This window comes from Dipodomys spectabilis, unplaced genomic scaffold (assembly GCF_019054845.1).
Source record: "Dipodomys spectabilis isolate Male_0828 unplaced genomic scaffold, ASM1905484v1 ptg000050l, whole genome shotgun sequence".
Lineage (NCBI taxonomy): Eukaryota > Metazoa > Chordata > Mammalia > Rodentia > Heteromyidae > Dipodomys > Dipodomys spectabilis.
Window position 1 is genome coordinate 7,234,298 of NW_024870727.1, and position 22,282 is coordinate 7,256,579.

Below are 22,282 nucleotides of genomic sequence, written 5' to 3' on the forward strand. Positions count from 1 at the left end.
TTCAGAAGGCAGAGGCAAGAGGAAGGCAAGTTCAAGGTCAGCCTAGATTACATAGTGAGACCCTATTTCAAAATCCAAAAAAAAGAAAAAAAGGAAAGAAAGAAGAAAAGAAAATGAGAGATAAGGTCAAACTGCTTCTAAAATTTATGTAGAATGGCAAAGGAACTAAAATAGCTATCACAAATTGAAAGAAAAAAAAAAAAAGAAGCTTGGAGAAATTGCACCTGACTTTAGGACTTACTATAAAGCTACAGTAATCAAGACAGTGTGGTACTGGTGAGGAGACGAACACATGGATCAATGAGACAGAACAGAGGCTCCAGAAATAGACATACACAAATATGGCCGATTGATTTTTGACCCAGGTGCAAAAGCAATTCAATGGAGAGAGGATAGTCTTTTCAACAAACTGGTTTGGAGCAATTGGATGTCAACAGGAAACAGTAAATAAGCCTCAACTTACACCTCACACCTGGTAACAAGAACTTAGCTCAAAAAAATGAGCCATGGATCTAAATGCAGAACACGCAACTTTGAAGAAGAAAACACAGGGAAAAAGCCTTTATTCTCAGAATTAAAGGGTCTGCATATATGATGCCAAAATGAAGTCACCACGTTTTCTCTCAGGTGCAGAAGTTATATCTAGGGCACAAACATATATGAAAACACATGCAGGGTCATATGCATAAAGCACTAACACTTTAACTAAAGTATGGGGAGGATTCCAATGGCATCATTCCTTTGAATAAACAATTGAACAGAGATGAATTCAGGAAAGACACATTTTGTTAGGGGAGGAGTCAGGTCAAGGGGGGAAAACAGGCAAATGGTGAGAGGAAGGGCACCCATAATATTTAATGTACATCTGTGAAAATGGAACCAGGTGATTTGGGATGGGCGTGTAAAGGAGGAGCACTTTCTAGTGTTTAATATCTTCTAATTACATAATAAACCAGGAAAGCTTTCAAGGTATCTAAGTGTGCTCTGGTGAGCTCTAAAATGACCATTTATGCCACGATTACCTTATGACATTTTTATAGAGACTGCTATAATTACCAGCAGCAGAGAAAACCCAGTAAGCACATGAGAGGGGACTCGAGGCTCTTGGACCAAAGTCACCCCATCTTTGGTCCAGTAGTCTGCAGACTACTAAGGCCTCCTACTTCCTTTATAGCTCCAATAGTCTGCAGACCCTCTTCCCCACCCCACCATTTCCTTCCTCTGCCTTACGGCCAAGGACAGCCCAGAGGACTGGCTTCTTCTCCAGCCGTGCTCTGGAGGGTGAGGAGAGGTAAGGCACAGAGCTCAGGAGCTGGTGGGAATGGTGACTGTCCCACTGCCATGGACAGTCACCCCACCCCACGCGGTGAACCTGCTTTCTTCGGAAGAATGTGCTTGAGTCATCAAGGATGACTGGAGGTCAACTCAAAGAGACCAGATAACTTCATGGACAAGACTCAGTGCTACCAGGGGTTGAAGTGTGGGTTTCACAGGAGTGATTTCACCTCTAATCCCTCCCCTGACCCCATGAGGCAGGAACTACGCTGCCTACTTTACAAGCGAAGGATCTGATGCACAGCCAGGTCTGGTTCCTTGACTAGTCCATACGTGAGACCCAGGTCAGACCTGCATGTGGGGAAACTGAGGCCCTTCAGGCTCCAAGGCCTTTGTTAAGTCCTGGCACACCATATTTGCCTATCTGACAACTGGGCACCAGACAAAAGGTCGTTTTAGCTCAAGCCACACGTGTCAATTCTGCTTTGTCTCCATGAAATATTGAGAAGTGTCAACAAATTTATTCTCATTTTATTTAGTTAGCATTTTGGTCCTGAGATCGGCTACTTAAGACTTTAAAATACTTAACCCAGCTTCCCTATTTTTTTGGTAAAAATATACCTTCTTTCCGTAAAGCAACTGAAAACCATCTTTCCTGAGTAGCAGACACTCTGCACTAACATCAATTATTCTCACTATAAAGTAACACTCACAACTGAAAAAGGACTGAGGCACTAACAACACAGAGGTGCTATCTTATATTCTGGGAAACAAATATTAAGAACTCTAAGGAGAAAAGATTTAGAAAGATGAAGAAAAGGCCTCACGCAGTGATTTCCTGTTTCGTCTTAGGATGAAAAAATGTAGGGTATCAAAATCATTTCCTAACTCCGGTGAGAGATGACAGAAGAGGGGCAAGGTAGGGTGGTAATTAGTGATGCATTACACACCAACCTGATGAGCAAGTCATACATACCTCCAAAAGGAAAAAAACTTGCCAACTTTTAGAAAAGTTAAAATTAAAACCTATCCCACACTCCAAAGGAACTTTTCTTTAGCGGAAGATAATGGGATCATCTTGAAATTTAGGCACAACCCATTGATGTGTTTTTAAAATATGTAACGTGCATTATGTCAGTTTTGGAAATCATTAGCCCTGCAAACGAAGCCAAAGGGAAACGGAGATGTGCTGTCCAGCATAGGGAAGTGATGTCATCCTGTCTTGGCCAGGCTCCTGTGCAAGAATCTCTTCAAGTTCCCAGGAGGTGTCCGAGTCCATCAATATACTAACACTGCTGATTAGGTAAATCAAATTACAAAACATATCTTTATACACTTGGATTAAAAAGACACCATTAAAATATCTATCCAGTAGTGCCAAAGACATTCCTGCTTCCGAAGATCACACCGTCTCTTTAATGCACTTGATACATAGTCACAGTCAAATTCCCAATACTAAGCCTATTAAAAGAAAAATGACTTTCAAAACAAATTGTCCTTGCCAGGGATGATGACATTTCTTATCTCGAGTGGTCATCGCTGCTGTCTGATCGTGCATGGAGAATAAGGACAGGGCCCAGGGAAGGCTGGGGCAATAGAGGACTAAGAAACAAAAATGTAAGGGAAAACAAAGGAGGAGGCAACAATGCTTGATAAGAAATGTACTCATTACCTTGCCCATGTAATTGTAACCCCTCTGTACGGTATTTTCACAATGAAAAATAAAAAAAAAAAAGAAATGTACTCATTACCTTGCTCATGTAACTGTAACCCCTTGGTACGGTATTTTCACAATAAAAAAAAAAGAAAGAAAAAGAAGAAAAGAAACAAAAATGTACTTTACATAGCACTCTTGATCCAGTCTACGATCTAATCACCCAACTGCAAAAAAGAAGTAATGAGGCTTAGTGGCTCGTGCCTATCATCCCAGTGACTTAGAAGGACTGAGGCCATCCTGGACAAAAAAACCAACAAAAATTTGTTCGTCCCAATTTCAGTCAATAGAAAGCTAAGCATTGTGGCACATGCCTGTCGTCCTAGCTACGCAGGAAGCGTCAACAGGAAGATCATGGTTCTAGCTGGTCCAATTTAAAAAGTGCCAAGGGCAGGGCTCAAGTGGTTGAATATCCCCAGTTCAAACCCCATTTATTCTCCCCCCAAAATGTGAGAGAACCATTATCAAATAACTTCTACAGGGCGAAAATGTTCTAAGTAGAGAAAGTCCCTGTGTGGGAGCGACACACTCGGTTGCGTTCCGTGGAGCAGGCTCTGAACTCCTCCAGCCAGGTCCCTTCCCCTGGGAGCATGCTGGCAGCGTACACCCACCTGCCTCCACTCGACAGACCTGCAGCAATGGTGAAGTCCTGCAGTACATCCCATTGCTTAGAAGCATGGGGCCCCAGCCTGATTTCTGGTTCATTTCTTCCCTATCAAACACGCACAGAAAGCTATCGAATGCTTACAATCCAACGAATGCCCAGACAAAGAGCCAGGCATCTTGCCACAATACACAACCACCCTGCCATAGGTAGTTTACATTGTCATCCTCATTTTAGACACCAGGAACCGGAGACCCAGACTGAGGTCAGAGAAAATAAGTGAGGTGTTGAAGTCCACAGTGGTTAACTCATGTGCTGCACCGGTCTACATGTGCCGAAGCACACTGCACTCGGCTCCAGTAGAAGCAGTGCACCTGGTCCAGTCATCCGCAAGGGATGCTCACTTCCCACCTAGCGAGCAGGAGGGCCTAGAGGGACGCCATGAATGTTCTAGCAACTCCTTTTTATTTAGGAAGGAGGAGGACACATTTCATTGATGCAATAAGCAAGTCTACTCTAAGTTTTAGTGTCTGCCAGCTCAGGGGGAGTTAAAACACATAATGATTGGCTCAAAAGAAGTAATCTCAGGAAAACTGAGTAACTGCTGAGGATGGAAGAGGAATGCAGTAGCCCTTCTCAGCCAGACCCCACGCAAGCCGTGTAATGGGGACCATGAAGGCATAGAAACTGAGGATGGAGGAGGCTCTAGTGAGGACCCATGCTAGTGAGGACAATTTGATGAGGACAGACACACAGTTGGCATTATGAGATGTTGTTTTGGCCTCCCTGGGACAACTGATGCGTAGTTTATAGGAGCAGGGCTCAGGCGCTCACGTATTTTGCCTGCTTTGTAGCAGTTGTGTATGTGTGTGTGTGTACACGTGTGTATGTGTGTGAGTGCATGCATGTGTAGATGCCAGTACTAGAGCTTGAACTCAGTGCCTGGGAAATGTCTCTTATCCCTTTCACTCGAGGATAGTGCTCTACCACTTGAGCTACAGCTCTACTTCCAGCTTTTGTTTTTGTTTTTGGTGGTTAACTGGAGATAAGAATGTCACAGACTTTCCTAACCAGGCTGGCTTTGAACCACAATCTCAGGAGGTCACAGCCTCCTGAATGGATTACAGGTACCTGGTACAACTTTTTTTTTTTTTTTACATTGTGAAAATACCACATAGAGGGGTTACAATTATACCTGGTACAACTTTTAATACGTGCTGATATTTAAGAGGCCCTGCTCTAGGACAGATGTTTTCAAACTCTGACATGCATTAAAACCTCCTTGCTGGCTACAGTGGTAGGTGCCATTTCCAGAACTTTCAATAGGTCTTGAGAGGGTTGAGAGGGACCTCTTAGGGAGCAAATCCCCATGTGGTGCTAACCTTGCTGGTCCTGGGACCACATCTGAGAACCACTGCTGTAAAGGATATCTCTTAGTCAACAGAGGGGATTTTAGCTATGAGGAGGTCTTGATCAAGTACAAGGGAAATACTATAGCAGGAGATACAAATATGGGGGGGGGGACACTACCCAATGAGCCAAGGCTGGAACACGCCCCACCACAAGGACCACGGCCACTCCAGGGGACCTCATGCCTTTCTTGGCGCATAAGCCACACAACTATTTGGCAGGAACTCACGTGAAGGAAAAAGCTGATTCTGTTCTTGGTAATATCTTCTCTTCTTCAAAGCAAAACGATTTGAAATTCAATTTCACATTAGTTCAATGTTTAAAGTGATGCTCTTAAAAATAGCATTGTAATTCCTATCAAATCCTGTGCAGGACACGGGAGTGGAGGGGGGGGGGAGGGGAGGGGGGATGGGATTCTGCCAGTATGGATGGGAGAAAGGACGGCACCCCTGAAACCTGAGCTTTTCACCAGATTCCTCCCGCCATGCTGACAGAGGCCAGCTCGACTCCAGTGAGAACAATATGTAACGACTGAACACTAACAAAAACTACCAAACAAAAGAAACAAGCCCATTTATCTACGGCCTGCTTTCTCCATTTTCATCTAGAACATCATGGTCTGTTCACTTGCATTTTGACCAATTACTGAGACAGAAAGAGGTGGGCTAAAAGTTGATTGGACCACAATGATACCCTTAGTTCCTTGAAATACTCCTTCTGTGTGTCACTATGATTGCTGAAATCATGTTATTATAACATAATATTAGAAGACTCAGGGGTCAACCAGAATTGTATGATGCAGTAACCCAACTGTGCACTAGGAATTCCTAAAGCTGTGCAACGTCTGACCTTAAGAACTATTTCTTTTAGCATCTTGAAATAGGCAATGTCTAATTTTTAATTAATTGACTGGATAATGACTTCGGTCAATTTCTTTCTTCTCTCATCACCCCCCACCCCTCCACAGTTCCTACATCATTAAACAACTTCACCTTCTCCAGAACAGGTTTGTCTTTGGAAGTACTTTCTAATACTTTAAAAAGCATTTTGTGTTTTTTATTAGCTTACATGTATTGTTTTAAATCAACCACTTTCATGGAAGCTATTACTGGCTTTCCCTTCCTCTTTTTCTTCCTGGAGCTCAGGACTTTGCATCTGCCAGGCAGGCAATCTACCTCACTCAGAGCCCATTTCTTTTTGTTTTTCAAATAGGCCCTGGGCTTTCTGCCTAGTCCAGCCTGGATCTCCTACTTGCATTTCCTGCAGAGCTGTGATGACAGATACATGCCACCATACCCAGCTTTTTCCTAGTTGAGCTAGAAGTCTCTCAAAACTTTTTTGTCTAGACTGGCTGTCAGCTTCAATTCTCCTAATATCTGTCTCCTGCCCTGGTAGCAGTAGCTCACATCCATAATCCTAACTACTTGGGAGGTTGAGATCTAAGGATGGGGTTTCAAAGAAGTCCAGGCGATTCTCGTCGTCAGTGAACCACCAAAAATCCAGAAGTGAAGCTGTTGCTCAAACAGTAGAGTGTGAGCAAAAAAGCACAGAGACAGTGCTTAGACCCCAAGTTCAAGTTCTAATACCAGCAGATGAATGCATACATGTGTGTGAGCATGTACACACACACACATACACACACATACACTCACACATACAAAACCACTATCATGTCATTTGGAGCATTCTGGATTTCAGCACACGAAGGTCAAAGGTGGCTGTAGCAATGGAAAGAAGGTTATGTATGAAAGGTTGTTGGGGTCTCAGAGGAAGAGCTGGGGTATCAGTTATGAGCCACCACCTCTCACCTTTACTGGCTTTTCTTACTGAACAGGATTCAAAATGTTCTCTACTTCATTGATACCCCTGAGCATCCATCTATCTGTCCGTCATCTATTCATCTATCTATCCATTTAGAATTGGGATACATTTGTAATATGTGGTAATTTCATTATATTTCCATGCACAGGGTCCTTTGAGTCCCATCATTGAAGCCCCCTGTCAGGTGAGTACAGTATAGGAGAAAGGGAAATTCTTAGGCTAACACTGTGCCCAAAGCCCCTCATCTTTCTGAACACTCAGAGGACTGAGCATTTGAGTCTTGTTTCAAGACAGGTGTGGGCCAGAGTGGGCATGAAACTGTTCCCTCCCTCCCCGCCCCCCCCTCCCCTCCAAGTCTCCGTGCTAGTTCTGCTCCAAGGGCTCCAGGAGAAACTGCACGGGGACATCCAGTCTTCTGGAGACAGATGGGGATGACAGGCCTCAATCATCTCCAGAGGAGGCTAAGCTCATGATCAGATTTCCTTGAGCAACCACACAGGAAATTCCCAGTGGTCAAGGTGTGGGGCTCATCATCCGTGGGTTTTCTCAGTGCGTGGGCACAGCAGGCACTCAGACCAAGGTACAAAACAGGAGTGAGGAAGACTGGTCTTCTGGGATTGGCTACAACAGTACTCTGACCTGCTTCTTCATCTGTTTCCATCATGCCTCTGTTTATCCAGTGTTGGTCGGAAGTCCTTTTGTTTCCCCACTGAGTGTTGTGGGTGGAACCCAGGGCCCTGTGAAGGCTGTGTAAATGCTCTGCCACTGAGCTATACCCCAGCTCCTACGCCTGCAGATCCTGACCACTAGGAACTCTGATCTTCTCTGAGACCCCAACAACCTTCCATATACAACCTTTTTTTCTACCACCACAACCACCTTTGACCTTTGTGTGCTGAAATCCAGAGTGCTCCAAATGACACAAAAGTGGTTTTATGTGTGTGAATGTGTGTGTGTGCGTGTGTGCGTGCGTGCTCATGCATGTGTATGCATTCATCTGCTGGTATTAGAGCTTGAACTTGGGGTCTAAGCACTGTCTCTGTGCTTTTTTGCTCACACTCTACTGTTGGAACAAGAGCTTCACTTCTGGATTTTTGGTGGTTCACTGACGATGAGAATTGCCTGGACTTTGCTGCCCAGGCTGTCTTTGAACCCCATTCTTAGATCTCAACCTCCCAAGTAGTTAGGATTATGGATGTGAGCTACGGCTACCAGGGCCTGTGCCAGGACAATGTTTTAGAAAGTCAGCGTATACAATAACTAAAGAGAGTTCCTAAAATAACGCAAGCATATAAAACCACAAGCAAAGCCTGTCATTGTCTGGGAAAGCAAAACAAATATATGAATTACTCCTAACAGTCAGACTTGGTGGGAGAGGCAGGCAGAGACAATATGATGTGTCCAGATGGAACTGTGGGGTTCTTACTTCAGCTTCCGGGGACAGAAAGACAAATCTACCCGGCAAAAGAATTAGAAACCACTGTAGAAAAAAGCATCAGTGAGACAAACCTTTGGAAGCAGTTGCTGCTGGGTTCGGTGCCTGCTACCCACTGGAAGGAGGATGGGCTCTGTGGGGTGAGGATCTTAATGATCAAAGGAAGAAGGGCTCTGTGGGGTGAGGATCTTAATAATCAGGTTACAGTAGTGTCTGTTTTCAACTTCCTATGTGATGCTGGACTCTAAGCCCCTAATACTCATTATTTACTCCTTATTTACTTATTTATTTATTTTTGTCTTGGTCCTGGGGCTTGAACTCAAGGCTTAGGCATTGTCCCTGAGCATTGTTGCTCAAGGCTGGGGCTCTACCACTTGAGGCACAGCTCCACTTCTGATGTCTGGTGGTTAGTGGAGATGAGAGTCTCATGGACTTTCCTGCCTGGGCTGGATTTGAACTAAGATCCTCAGATCTCAGCCTCCTGAGTAGTTAAGGCCACGGAGGTGAGCCACAGGCACCAGGCCATCATTTCCTCCTTACAATAGTTCTTGCCTTCATTTCACAGAGGACACTGGGACACAGAGATTAAATACCTTGCCTAAAGACACCTTGCACAAAGAGCTGAGTCTGAGTCTGTGGCGCTCGCATACCACCCTGCCAAAGAAACTTTGGAAGTGACCAGGGGACCTTCTGGGGCCACACTAACATGACCAGAGACAGCTCCTGAACCTCTTCTGAGCATGTGGGCCAGATCATTCCAAATGTTTTAATTGAAGAGGCTGCAGCAAGCTGCAGGGGAGCAGAGCCAGGTGATTTGTAGTTCTCACAGACAATTAGAAGGTCTCCCCGGTACTTGGGGAGAAGGAGAGAATGCAGATGAGTGTTGTGTTTTGTGCAGGGGTGTGATGGAATTATTCTGAGCCCCCCTGTGAAATCCAAAGTCCAGTCTATCACAAACACTTTGTAGCCCTGCATCTGCTGTTGGGGATGATGAGCACACACATGGGTAAGGACAGAGAGACAAGCCATGGAGAGAACACACCCAGCGACAACCGAGGCCCCACGAGACTAACATGGGGGGACATTCTTCCACCGAGGTAAGAATAAAGCAACACAAGCTGGAAGCCTAGGAGAGTGGGAGGCGCTAGGGGCTGGGGCTGCCTGGATGCCCCACCTGCACTCACCTGTATGTGGTTTCGGGGAGAAGGTCCCGCAGGACATGGCTGGTGGTGTTGCCCACCGTGACACTTTTGTCTCCAAGATCGATGTTGTAAGCGAGGATCTCAGAGCCGTTACTGCATGGCTCCTCCCAGTTCAGAACCAGGCACACGGAGGGTGGGTCTGGGTGGGTGGTGAGGGGCTCGTCTTCCAGGACACAGAGCGTGGAAATGGGGTCGGGGGCGGACGCTGGCGTCTGACACACAACAAGCTCACTGTACGGTCCCGCACCTGCGGGGTTGAAGGCCTGGAAAACAGGACAGCGACACTCCATTGGCACATCCTAACGCCTCCATGTAACTGGTGTATCATTCATCTATCTATCTATCTATCTATCTATCTATCTATCTATCTATCTATCTATCTATCTATCTATCTATCTATCTATCTATCTATCTACAATCCATCCATGTTCCAGCACTTAGGCTTGAACTCAGGGCCTGGAGATCTCCCTTAACTTTTCAGCTTTAGGCTGGTGCTCTACCACTGGAGCCACACCTCCATTTTCAGCTTTTTGCTAGTTTAATGGATATAAGGGTCTCTTAGATTTGTCTGCCCAAGCTGGCTTTGAACAGTGATCTTTGTATCTCACCCTCTTGAGTGGCTAGGACTACAGGTGTGAGCCATTGGTGCCTTGCTTAGTATGGTGTCTTTTTTTTTTTCCATATACAAAAAACTTGAAGGTAACTTTTTGGAAGTGAATGGAAATCTAGTTCTCATTGACCCCATTGAGACTTGATCAGGAGACGTCTAACAAACAACACTTACATATAGCTCCTTTCTTGGTTAATCTGCAAGTTATAAAAAAAAAAAGTAGGCTAGGAGAATTGGCTCCCTATCAAATCCCTGCAAAACGTTAGTAATATTTTGGGCTGGGAAGGTGGCTCAGTGGTAGAGCGCTTGCCTTGCATGCATGAGGCCCTGGGTTCGATTCCTCAGCACCACATAAGCAAACAGAAAAAAAAAGCCGGAAGTGGTGCTGTGGCTCAAGTGGTAGAGCACTAGCCTTGAGCTGAAGAGCTGAGGGACAGCGCTCAGGCCCCACAACCGGACAACCCCCCCCCACCAAAAAAAAAAAAAAACTTTAGTAATATTTAGTAGCATTGTGACAGTAGTCACATGTGACTATGACAATATTTCAACTATATCTTTTTTAAGAAATTTTATGACCTTTTTTTTTTGGTCGGTTGTGGGGCTTGAACTCTGGGCCTGGGCACTGTCCCTGGGCTCTTCAGCTCAAGGCAAGTGCTCTACCCCTTGAGCCACAGGGCCCCCTTTAAAGAAATTTTAAATCACACATTTTGGTTCTTTTTAGAAGTACTGGCTTCATGCTTGCTAGGCAGGTGCTTTACCCACTTGAGCAATGCCCACAGCTCTCTTTTTGCTTTTAGTTCTTTTTCTAGTCTCATTATTGTTTCATTTTTCATTTATCATTTCTCTTCCCTCCCGCCCTCTTCCTTCCCCCTACTCATCCAACTCCTCTTCCTCCTCTGTCTCTGTCCCTTACTTCCTTCCCAGGGGGAAAACCCGAGCAAGACAGCATTTCCCTTTGTGACCGAACTCTATAGAATTTGGACCACTTTTCACATTGGTAGAAAAGCCAGACACACTGCACAGGGAAATCTCTGTGGTCTCACCTTGTGCTCTCAGGAGTAACGTTTTATACACCACAGAACAATCACACTGAACAAGCCACGTTTGCTACACTACTGTGAAGAGCGCAAGACTCCATTCATGCCTTCCCCATTTTTTCCAGTAAGATAGTTATTTTTTCCATTCCAGGATTCTATCTGGTGGCCTACTTTCTTTAATCGGGCTTGGCTGTGTGGAAAATTCTTTCTTGATTTATGGTACTTGTAATCATCAGTGTTCAAAGGACACTTAATTTAAAAGCATCTTTTACTAAGAAAGTGGCCAGTGTAATATTCTATATGCCACTTACAAAAAAGAAGCATTGCTCTGGTACTTCTTAATTAAAATACTCCTAAGGAAGGACATAAAAATTCAAAAAAAGAAAAAAAAAAAACAACTCCTGAGCAGAACAAGACACACTTCACTAAATTTTTATAAAATACAGCACAGAAATGAGTATCAGGAAGCTGACATACAGTTTGAATGAGGGGCTAGTTGGGCACTGTGGATGAATGAAACAAGAATAGCCAACAAATACAGCAAGAATGCTCATTGTACATGTGTGATAAAGGAAGTGGGACATGAGAAATTTCTCATGTCTGTGGGGGCTAGGAGGGCTGGGGAAAATGGTAGAAGGGGAGAAAGATGGAGTAGCACTACATTTACGTCCACTTACATGGACATGTTAAATGTCTCCCTTGTGTAGCCACTTGAAGTTTGTAACCTTAAAAAAAAAAAAAAAAAGAACTAGGTGCTGGTGGCTCACGCTTGTAATCCTAGCTACTCAGAGGCTAAGATCTTAGGACCATGGTTCTAAGCCAGCCCAGGCAGGAAAATCTATGAGTCTCTTATCTCCAATAAACTCTTATCTTCAGCAGTGGAACTGCGGCTCAAGTAGTGGAGTGCTAGCCTTGGGCACAAAAGCTCAAGGACAGCACCCAGGCCCTGAGTACAAGCCCCAGAACTGGCACCCAAAAAATGAACAAAAACAAACAATAAAAAAGAGCCATGTGCCAGTTGCTCAAGCCTATAATTCTAGCTACTCAGGAGGTTGAGATGTGAGAATCTCAGTTTAAATCCAGCTCAGGCAGAAAAATCTATGAGAATCTTATCTCTAATTAACTAGCAAAAAGCTGAAACTAGAGCTGTGGCTCAAGTGGTACAGCACCAGTCTTGGAAAAAAAAAAAGTTCAGGGAGAGGACCTAAGCCCTGGGTTCAAGCCTCAATTCCAACACACACCTTCTCCCCCATCCCCCAAATCCTACAAGTGTATGTGTTAAAATGATTTAATTTTTTTAAGTGCCAGATAGTCAAAGGAATATTCAGGTTGAAGCTGACTTTGGAGTAAAGTCAGATGGGCATAATTCCTCCGTGGGCCACAGACACCGTGAGAGGGCTACAGAGCCTGTGGCGGTCCTGCTCCAGTGTGCCCGTGGCGACCTCAGAGGTACTGCCTGCTTCCATGTCCTCACACCTCTGTCACACGCTCTGACTCATTTTCTGACAATTATGGACATTTAAAAACATTTCCTATTCCTGACTGTCCATACAGAGAAACCAGATCATTCTGCATCTCTTTTAATTGCATCTTAGAAAATGCAGGCAATGCTAAGTGACACCATAACCCCAGGGGAAAAAAAAGGCAACCTTAAAGAGGCAGGAAAACTTCAAAAGCAGAGGGGAGGGAGCGCTTGCACCACGTGGCACTCTTTATCCTGACCTTATTCTCCACTGGGGAGGATGGCATACAATCCGCCCTTTCCTAGGGACTCAGCGCCACCTTTACAAAGCTCAGCTAATGTGCCACGACACACGACTAAGGGAAGGGTTAATTACGTCTCAGGTGCTCTAGCTGAGAAGAAAGGAAGGATGATGTGTAGCAAAATGGTTTAATCAGAAATGTTTCAGATAAAGCAGGCTTTCAGAATTTAACTAAAAAAAGCTTTAGTTTTTCTGGAAAATTGAATTGATGGGAGTATTTTCTCCAAAGAGGTCAGGGACATTGGGAGCACTTCTAATAAACACTCTGATCCATGACTTAAATCAGGTCAGAACCTAAATGTGGCATCTTTGCAGTCAAAGCTAGACATGTGAAGACGATCCTTCCAGGCCGACACTGGCATTTGATTAATTCATCTTTGTATATTCCTTACTGATCGTCTTTTGATTCTAATACAACGTTGTGCTCAGGAAATATTACTGAAGAAAATGGAAAGAAATGGTTCAAGAATTTGATTTTCAGTTTTTATTACAGGTTTCTAGCTGGGAGGTAGTGGTCCCTCTATGTCTGTAGTTCTAGACCCTTGGGATGGGAGGCTGGGACTTGAGGATCACCATTCAAAGCTAGGCAGGGCAGGAAGGTCCAGGAGACTCTTTTCTCCAAAGAACCATTACCAAAGCCAGAAGTGGAGGTGTGGCTCATGTAGTAGAGCACCAACCTTGTGCAAGAAAAGCCAAACAAGAATGCAAGGCCCTGAGTTCAAGTTCCAGTACTGCAAGTGCAAGCATTAAAAAGAAAACAAGCTTTCTAGCAGGAAAAAACATTTACCCAAATGCATGATATAGAGTAAACCCATGAACACTGGTGTTGGGGGTGAGGCCAGGAATCACGATTCCTGATCCCATTCTACGCATCCCCACCCCCACCCCGGGAGAAGCCTGCAGATGCCCCGCCCTGAACAGTTACGGGAGGTGGTCCTGCAACCTCAGGCCGATGGGTCCCAAACAAACCAGATATTTGTTCTCAGCTCCAATACGAGCTGGTATATGAATGGGACTTCTGTCTGCATGCCAGTTCTCTGGCTTTTGGATGCGGGGTGCACCGCGGGAGCTGCAGGGGCACTGCAGGGCCTCCCTCCCAAGGCTCCAGCTCTCCTTTCACCTGGATGCATTCATTCACACATGATCCGGCCACGTGAGGTGTAGAAGTAGAGAGGGAAGACCCCCGCAGGCTCTAACATGTTACAACTGCTCAGACAATGGAATTTGCTATATACCAGACATCAAAATGAGTTTTTTTCTTTTGTGCTAGCACTGGGGCTTGAACCCAGGGCCTGATCACAGTCCCTTAACTGTTTTTGCTCATGGCTGCCACGCTACTGCTTGAGCTATACCTCCACTTCCATATTTTTGCTGGCTAATTAGAGAGAAGAGTCTCATGGACTTTCCTGCTTGGGCTGGTGCTGAACTGTGACCTTTAGATCTCAGCCTCCTGAGTAGCTAGGATTACAGGCATAAGCCACCAGGGCCCAGCTTGCACGTGTTTTTCTTATTTCAAAGGACTCTTTCCTCCTTATACCCCTTAACATTCTTCTTTGCCCCTATTAGTTATTTCCTGAAAGAGTCTTTATGAAGACTCGCCTGCCCAAGGAATAATGAGAAACATGTCGGCCTACCTGTAGCCTGCAACAATACTGAGCGGCAGGCAGCAGGTCTCTTATCTCGAAGCAGGTGTCTGGCCCGTGATAAATGAGTTCCAGGGACTCTTCATCTTCTCCCCACTCCAACCGGTATTCTGAGATGTCTGCACCCAAGCTCTCGGGGCTCTGGGGAAAAGCGATTCAGGTAGTGAGTCATTCCACCAAGAAAATGCAGACTGTGTGCAGTTCAACTAGCTCACCTGGGTGGGAAAGGGGGAGGGGGGGGCAACAGGCCCAACGGATTTCCAATACAAATATCACAAGCAAAAAGGAAGGCATGCAAACCACACTTCAATGTGGGCGCCAGTGGCTCAGGCCTGCAATGCTAGTTACTCAGGAGGCTGAGATCTGAGGATAAGGATTCAAAGCCAGCCCAAGGTGGGAGGTCCACGAAACTCTTATTTCCAACCAAGTCACAAAAAGCCAGAAGTGGAAGAATAACTCAAGTGGTAGAGTGCCAGCCCTGAACCAAAAAAAACAAAAAAACAACCACACCCTAAGAGCCAGCACCTAGAGTTTGAACCCCAGCACCAACACACACACACACACACACACACACACACACAAGTTCATTTCCTTTTTAATGGTGGCCATTTCCATCACTCTAAAGAATGCAACCAAGTGCCAAGATTGTTATATTCAGACCAAATGAATGTCAGGCAGGCATCTTGGCTTCGTGGATCCCTCCAAACTTGTGTCTGGATGCCTATGTGTCAGTGCTTACCTCCCAGCTCACAAGGACACGGCCATCAGATGTGAAAGAAATCCCAGGTCCTTTGCACTGTCCCGGGGGCCCGGCTGCAGTGGTGATTTCGGATACATCAGAATAGGGACCATACTGGAAAGAGAAGGGCACACATGTGTGAACACATGTTGTGTGTGGGTGTGGATACAGATGATGCTAACATCACCAACAACAAAACCCACTCTCCTGAGGCCCAGTGCTGTGGCTCACCCCTGTAATCTCTGTTACTCGGTTCAAGGGCCAGCTCAGGCATAAAGTCTTGAAAAACTCTCTCTCAGCCAACAGTTAGATGTGGTGGTGAGAAGCAGAAATAGGAGGAGCATGATCTAGATGGTCCAGAGCAAAAGTGTGAGACCTTCTCTCCAAATCACTAAAGCCAAAAAATAGCTGGGGGGGATGGTTCAGGTAGTAGCAAGGTGAGGTCCTGAGCTCCAACCTCAGGCCCACCACGTAATAACCTCCCCACCACCCCAATGAAGCAATGCTCCTCGCTTTTACTTGTCTGTACACTAGTGCTGTTTGCCAGGGAGTAAAAGCCTCGTACACACGTCTCATCTTTTACTCAAAAAGAGAAGAAGGTTGTGTGACTCAACTCTGATGTCGGAAAAAAATATGGCAATTTCTGACAAGAAAGGCCATCCTGCGTCCCACGCCTCAGACACATCCGAGAAAACTAAGTCTGATGCACAGCCTAAGTTAAAATTTAACTTCATAAAAGAGTGACTGGAGGGGCTGGGAAGGTGGCTCAGTGGTAGAGCGCTTGCCTTGCATGCCTGAAGCCCTGGGTTCGATTCCTCAGCACCACATAAGCAAAAAGAAAAAAGTCGCAAGTGTCGCTGTGGCTCAAGTGGTAGAGCACTCGCCTTGAGCTGAAGAGCTGAGGGATAGCACCCAGGCCCAGAGTTCAGGCACCCTGACCGGACCCCCCCCCCAAAAAAAAGCGACTAGAGCTTCAGATTTTAAAAAAATTTGCTTAATAAATTCTGGGTATTCTAGACTCTCTCTCCTCCTTTTGTGTCTTGAGACACTGTCTCCCTGGTTTGCTCAAACCTATGATTCCCTTGCCTCAGCATCCTTAGTGCTGAGATTATATAGGGATGTGCCGCCATGCTTGGCTGCTGACTGTCATTCTCTGGAAGCCAGCATTTCTGCATCTCTTTCTCCCCAGGGCCCCACCCCTCACGTCAACATGGAGAAGTGGAGGCGTGGCTCCAGTAGCAGAGTGCCAGTGCAAAGTGAAAACGCTGAGAACAGAGCCCTAGGTTCTGAGTTCAAGCCCCAGCTCAAGCACACACAGAAGCAGCTGTGTGAGAAGCCCGCATGTGGACGACAGCACGGCCCTGGCACGCACCCCTCCGTCGTTGAGCGCCCTCACTCGGAAGCGGTACACGGTCCCAGGGAGCAGGTTGCCCACGGTGCACGTGAGTTCTGGCCCGTGGTACACCTCGGAAGCCGCGTCCTCAGGCTCCGTCATCTCCACGCTGAACTCCGACACCTCGGAGCCGCTCTCGCATTCGGGCACATCTGCAAGGCAGCAGGTCATGTTTGTAAATCTTAGCATGCTCTGTGCACCATAGCGGGTTTGATTTCCTACAGCTTTTGTGAAACACCATGTATTTCTCTTACAAAAGATCTCTTCTTCCTAACAAAATGAAAAAGCCCTGAATGGTGTTCTCGGTAACCAAAGCAAGTAGATTTCCATGTGTTTAATGAACCCAAAATAACAGGAGTGCTAGCAGGGCAAACTTCTTCACGTGTCATGCAATGTAAAAGAGGAAAAATAAATCTTAACTTGGAGATCACAGTAAGTCCAGGTTCAAAGCTCCAGACTGCCATGTGACGTAGTATCTCATTACCTTTAGGCTACGTGGGGAGAATGTGCTAGTCCCACACACTGACACTTGCAATCATCAGGCCAGAAGCTTTTATTAATTTTATTTTTATTAGAACAAAGAAATAAAAAAGCAGAGATTTGATGTCACTCATTTTCCAACCTAAGAACCACAGGGTAAGAAGCAGGTGAATGTTGGAGTCCTGCAATTTATCAAGCCACTGATTAAGCTGATAAGAGATGGCATGAACTCCAATTACTCTGGCATACACTGTCCCCCCTACCTGACCATGATCCGAGTAAGGCAAGGTCTACGGATATGCCTAAGCGAGAAGCTTTGGGAACAACAGGAAAGGTTTACATGGCATCAGGAAGCACATGAGCAAAGTGTCAACAGAAGTTTCAGTAAATCATGCAGAAATACTTGTATCTACACCATCCTAAAGGAAAAGGAGAATTTTTGAATAGAAAAAGTTATAAAAGTTGGGATCTTAAATTGTAAAAAAATAATCAAAAGTTCTTTTTTTTTGGGTCCGGTCGTGGGGCCTGAACTCTGGGCCCGGGCGCTGTCCCTCAGCTCTTCAGCTCAAGGCTAGCGCTCTACCACTTGAGCTACAGTGCCACTTCTGGCTTTTTTCTTTTTTGCTTATGTGGTGCTGAGGAATCGAATCCAGGGCCTCAAGCATGCAAGGCAAGCGCTCTGCCACTAAGCCACCTTCCCAGCCAAGGATTGCATACTTTTATGGAGTAAATCTGAACGATCCTACTCCTTTGGAGTAAAACTAGTGTGTAACTAGTTTCCAACTATAGCTTTTTCTGGTCGGAATTTGAAAAAAATGAAAATCTAAGTAAAATAGGTGGAAGTTCCCTGACTATTCAGGTGAATTTAAAAAAAGAAAAGAAAGCAAGAAAAAAAAGAAAGTATCAACAGCACCACCCCGTCAGGGCGCCCCCCACGGCAGCCTGGGAAGCGTGTCTTGCTTTAAGCTCTCAGCAAAGCTGAGGAATCTAGAAAGATTCCTGAGAAAGGCAGGAGTTGGCTGGGCCCGGTGCCGATGAGGGACGGAGGGAGGGTGGGAGCCCTTGGCAGTCCAAACAGCAAGGGGAGGGAATGAGGGGATCTAGGCCCAGGTAAATGAAGGAAGTTTTGGAAGTTAATTGACAAAGCATGAATCGTCAAGTCCAGTTGCCCGCCCCTGTCCAGGTAAGGTGAAGATTCTTCACTCACCCCACTCTAAGTGGACTTCTTTGTGCTTTGGTCTCCCTGAAACCCTCGGTGGCTGACACTGGCCGGGCGCTATGCGCAGTGTGCGGACAGGGAGACTTTCGGAACACTGCAGGAGAAACAGGGGAGAGCTCTTCATAAACGCAACACAGCACACAGATCTGACCCCACACGGTGTACGGTTTGAATGTGTAGACATTATTGTATGTGCCCTGGGTAGAAGAACTTTCATGTCAGTGTGTGGATGTGTGTGTTCGTGTGTGTGTATGTGGATGTGTGTGTGCACCAGTATGAGGACTTAAACTCTAGACCTCACATTCTTGCTTGGCTTTTTCACTCAAGACTGGAACTCAACCACTGAGTCATACCTCCACTTCTGGCTTTTGCTGGTTAATTGGACATAAGAGTCTCATAGACTTTCCTGCTTGGGCTGGCTTTGACCTGCGATCCTCAGATCTTAGCCTCCTGAGTAGCTAGGATTACAGATGTGTGTGTTTTGAATGTAGACTGTCTGCAGGAGGCATACTTGAAAACAAGAATGATTACTTCTGAACTCACATCAATAGGTTTGAGTGTTGTATAACTTTAGCAAATAATTCTTCGGCTCTACATTGAACTTAGAGCCTTCATGAGGACAGAAGAGAACACAAAATGATGGCTGAGTGAACATTTAGAATGGGCCATAAATGGCTGGCCAGAGACCGAGTAGGAGAGCCAATAAATCCAGTGTTGGCCACCAGAGTGTGCTGTGGGCCAGCAGGTCCTGCTACTGCTGAGCTAAGGAAGTAGGGTCTGAAGGACCAGGCACCAGGTCAGAGGACACAGACTCTACAGATCCAGCAGTAAAGGTGTGTGCAGCGCAGCCCCTCCCACAGGAGGTACCATGATGGCTCTGTGCCTTGGTTTGGAGGTCCTCTGTCCCAGAAGGCATCCCGGAGAGCTTTGGCTCTGCCTTAGAATTTCTAACTGTCTACGGGGCAGGGCAGATAGCACAGTACCTCCTTGGGGGCCGTGGGCAGATAGGGCAAAAATAATAATAAACGTTAAAGTTGGGTTGATGGAAGAAAACCCGTTCATTTTTCAGAATGGTAGACCTTCTCCTGTGCCAGGACGCCAGTCAACATCTCCGCTTCCCTCTCTAAGTATGAAGATTTCAAACCATCACCGTTAAGTAGCATCTCTCCAAGGGATCACATCTTCTAGCAGCATGTCCCTCTCATTCAACTTCATGCCATTAGCTTATGTCCAGAGTACTCCATGTGCATTTATTAGGTTATCCTTCAGCATGTGGCTGAGAGGAAGGTTCCTGACAGGTTAACTGGCCAGACCAAGGTCACAGAGCCAAGGTCACACAGACCAAGGTAGGGCTGCTGCCCTCAGAGATTTATAGGGTCTCTAGCACTACTTGCCAGAAGAGGGCAGCAGAGGACCTTTGGGCCCTTTAACAGAATTGGCAGGTGTGCACAAGTCTTGCCTTGTTGACTCTTAAGTTCTATACTTCCTTTCAGGTCTCCTTTATTTAGTGGATGCAAATCCTAACCAATTTTCAAATGTTCCTGAAGCATAAGTAAGTGATGAGGGAACTGGTAGCCATGTTAATTCAGTTGATAATCCTTGGGGCCTATCTTTTCTTCCTCTAAAGTACAATTTGAAAGGGTCTATTTTTCACTTCCTAATGTAATACTATGGCATGACACTAGGCATGAGTGAGATAATTTCTTGTTCCTCCCTTGGTGTTATGGAATGTGAATTCAGGACTTCTCACGCTTTCCAGGCAAGTGCTCTACCACTTGAACCATAACCCCAGCCTTCTTCTGTTTTAGTTACTCTTCGGGTAGGGTCTTTCACTTTTTGCTAGCGCAGGCACTAGATCACAGTCTTCCCAATCTCTGACTGACTGGCTGGGATTACAGGCGCATGCTTGGCCCTTGAAAATACATTGTGAACCTGCAATTGTATTCTGGTATGATCGATGCAGCTTGGCCACACTTGATCAAGGAGGGTACTATTAGCTGGAGACAAACTCACCTGGCTGTGCCCACCAGTACTGATGCAGCATGCTCGGAGTTTGTACAAAGTGCCTGGTTTCAGGTGGGTGAAAACATATTCTGTAGCAGATCCACTATAGGCCACTTCCCACTGGTTGGCTGTAAGACAAGAATCATGGGTAAGTTTACGCTGCTCATAAATAAAAACCTAACACTATCAACCATTACTGACGGTCAGAAACAAGTTATAGTCTCCATGGAAACCTCCCCTCCCCTTCCCTCTCCTCCGCTTCAATGAATTCCCACAGAAAGTACGACTAGTTTGGAGATGAGAACCTTAAATTTATTTGATTCACTAGAAACTCTGCTTTAAAATGACATAGAAAAACTGCTCTCTGGAGTTCTGTGTGAAAGGCAAAGCTGCCACTATGGGATTCAAACTGGTTTTCTGTGGGACTGTGATTGCCCCATCACCGTAACAGCGCAGAGCACGTTAGAAAGCAGGCCTCGCTGTGGCCTGTGCACGGAATAGCTGCCTCTCACTCTACCTTCGAAATTGCCGTCGGTGATCTCCAGCAAATACTTGAGGATCTCAGAGCCACCGTTGTCCTTCGGCGGGTCTAGGAAGGAAGCAAATGTCTCCTGTGTCACGATTGGCTATAGAGAATCCCCCATCCCAGGTGCAACCCCAGAGCTGGGACCCCGAGAACTCACTCAGGAGGCAGGTAGCTTAAGGAGGGAGGGTCCTGCCTGTGCATAGACCCTCCCTATGACAGCTCAAAATACGGTCCGCTGATGTCTACCCGTGGGAGCTTGATGCTCTGGGCACAAAACTGCCTCAAAGCATAACTCTGTGAATGAACTCTGAGAAGTCTTGACTATCAGCTCACCGTCTCCATGCTTACACAGGGAGAGACGTTTCCCAGTGACCACACCTTTGGGAATTCACTTCCTCTCACCTCTCACCTACTATTTCCACTTGTGTATCATACTTCATAAGACAGAAGACAAGTATGAAGTCAAAGACTGTATTGTTAAATAATTTCTTAGGATTTTCTGACAAGCGCATTCTAGGTCTACCAAAAAGCACACCAGGATTTGTAATTCTGTGTGTCTTTTGTCATCCAGGGAAAGAGACATCCTCGTGATTCTATCTCAACATGATCAGGTACCTTGAGGCAGCCTCCAGAGGGGTTCCATCTCCTGTATGCCACTTGGCTGTTGGTAAGATGGTATTTTAGACTTCTCTATGTTTCCTGCTTTTGCCTTTGAGTTAATATATTATATGCCCTCAGTGAAAACCACACAGCTCTACATCCTCTGACTAGCTATCAATAATAACTAGCTGTATCTAGTTATTTGAGACAATCCAGGCTTCCTCCTCAAACTCCACATGACATTCAGCAATAGACCATCCTTAAGTTCAGGGAGGTGTCTACGCTCAAAGGTCAGGAAGACACAACTCTTCCTGTGTCACTGCAACACAAACACTGTGCATGATAAAACCAACTTGAGAGGACATGCTTAAATTTTGCAGTTCATTTTATTTTTCTTTTGTGTAATTAATTCACCTTCAATGCCAACTTTTCAATTAATTTTTGTCTATTGACATTTTAAGGGTGGTCTATTGAAGAATATTGATCCATTTCCATACCCAAATCAGGAATATTTTGAGGAAAATATGTAATTCAGGAAAACTATGAAATAAATAAATGAGATTTTTAAACTTTAAGAATCCATTAAGTTATAAAATTTAGCAACACATTAAAATCTCATTGTGCTGGGCACCAATGGCTCATGCCTGTAATCCTAGCTACTGAGGATCACGGTTCAAAGCCAACCTGGGCAGGAAAGTCCGTGAAACTCTTATCTCCAATAAACCACCAGAAAACTGGAAGTGGCACTGTAGCTAAAGTGGTAGAGCACTTGCCTTGTGCTGAAGAACGCAGGGACAGGGCCCAAGC

At 45.5% G+C, this 22,282-nt stretch overlaps 1 protein-coding gene and 1 non-coding gene across 3 annotated transcripts in view; both read right to left on the bottom strand.

Moving 5' to 3' along the window:
• The window catches only part of Fndc3b (fibronectin type III domain containing 3B), a 279,369-nt gene that overhangs the window by 21,728 nt on the left and 235,359 nt on the right, over positions 1-22,282 (bottom strand). For both annotated transcript variants that reach the window (XM_042678836.1, XM_042678837.1), the window contains exons 16-22: positions 20,867-20,938; positions 20,359-20,477; positions 18,334-18,439; positions 16,626-16,798; positions 15,254-15,367; positions 14,506-14,655; positions 9,444-9,724 (exon numbers count right to left, since the gene is read on the bottom strand). In XM_042678836.1, the coding sequence (XP_042534770.1) occupies positions 9,444-9,724; positions 14,506-14,655; positions 15,254-15,367; positions 16,626-16,798; positions 18,334-18,439; positions 20,359-20,477; positions 20,867-20,938 (1,015 nt within the window). The remainder of the gene's footprint in view (positions 1-9,443; positions 9,725-14,505; positions 14,656-15,253; positions 15,368-16,625; positions 16,799-18,333; positions 18,440-20,358; positions 20,478-20,866; positions 20,939-22,282) is intronic.
• Positions 17,296-17,430, bottom strand: LOC122107315. Its single transcript, XR_006147336.1, has one exon. It is a non-coding gene; the product is annotated as a small nucleolar RNA SNORA58 (small nucleolar RNA).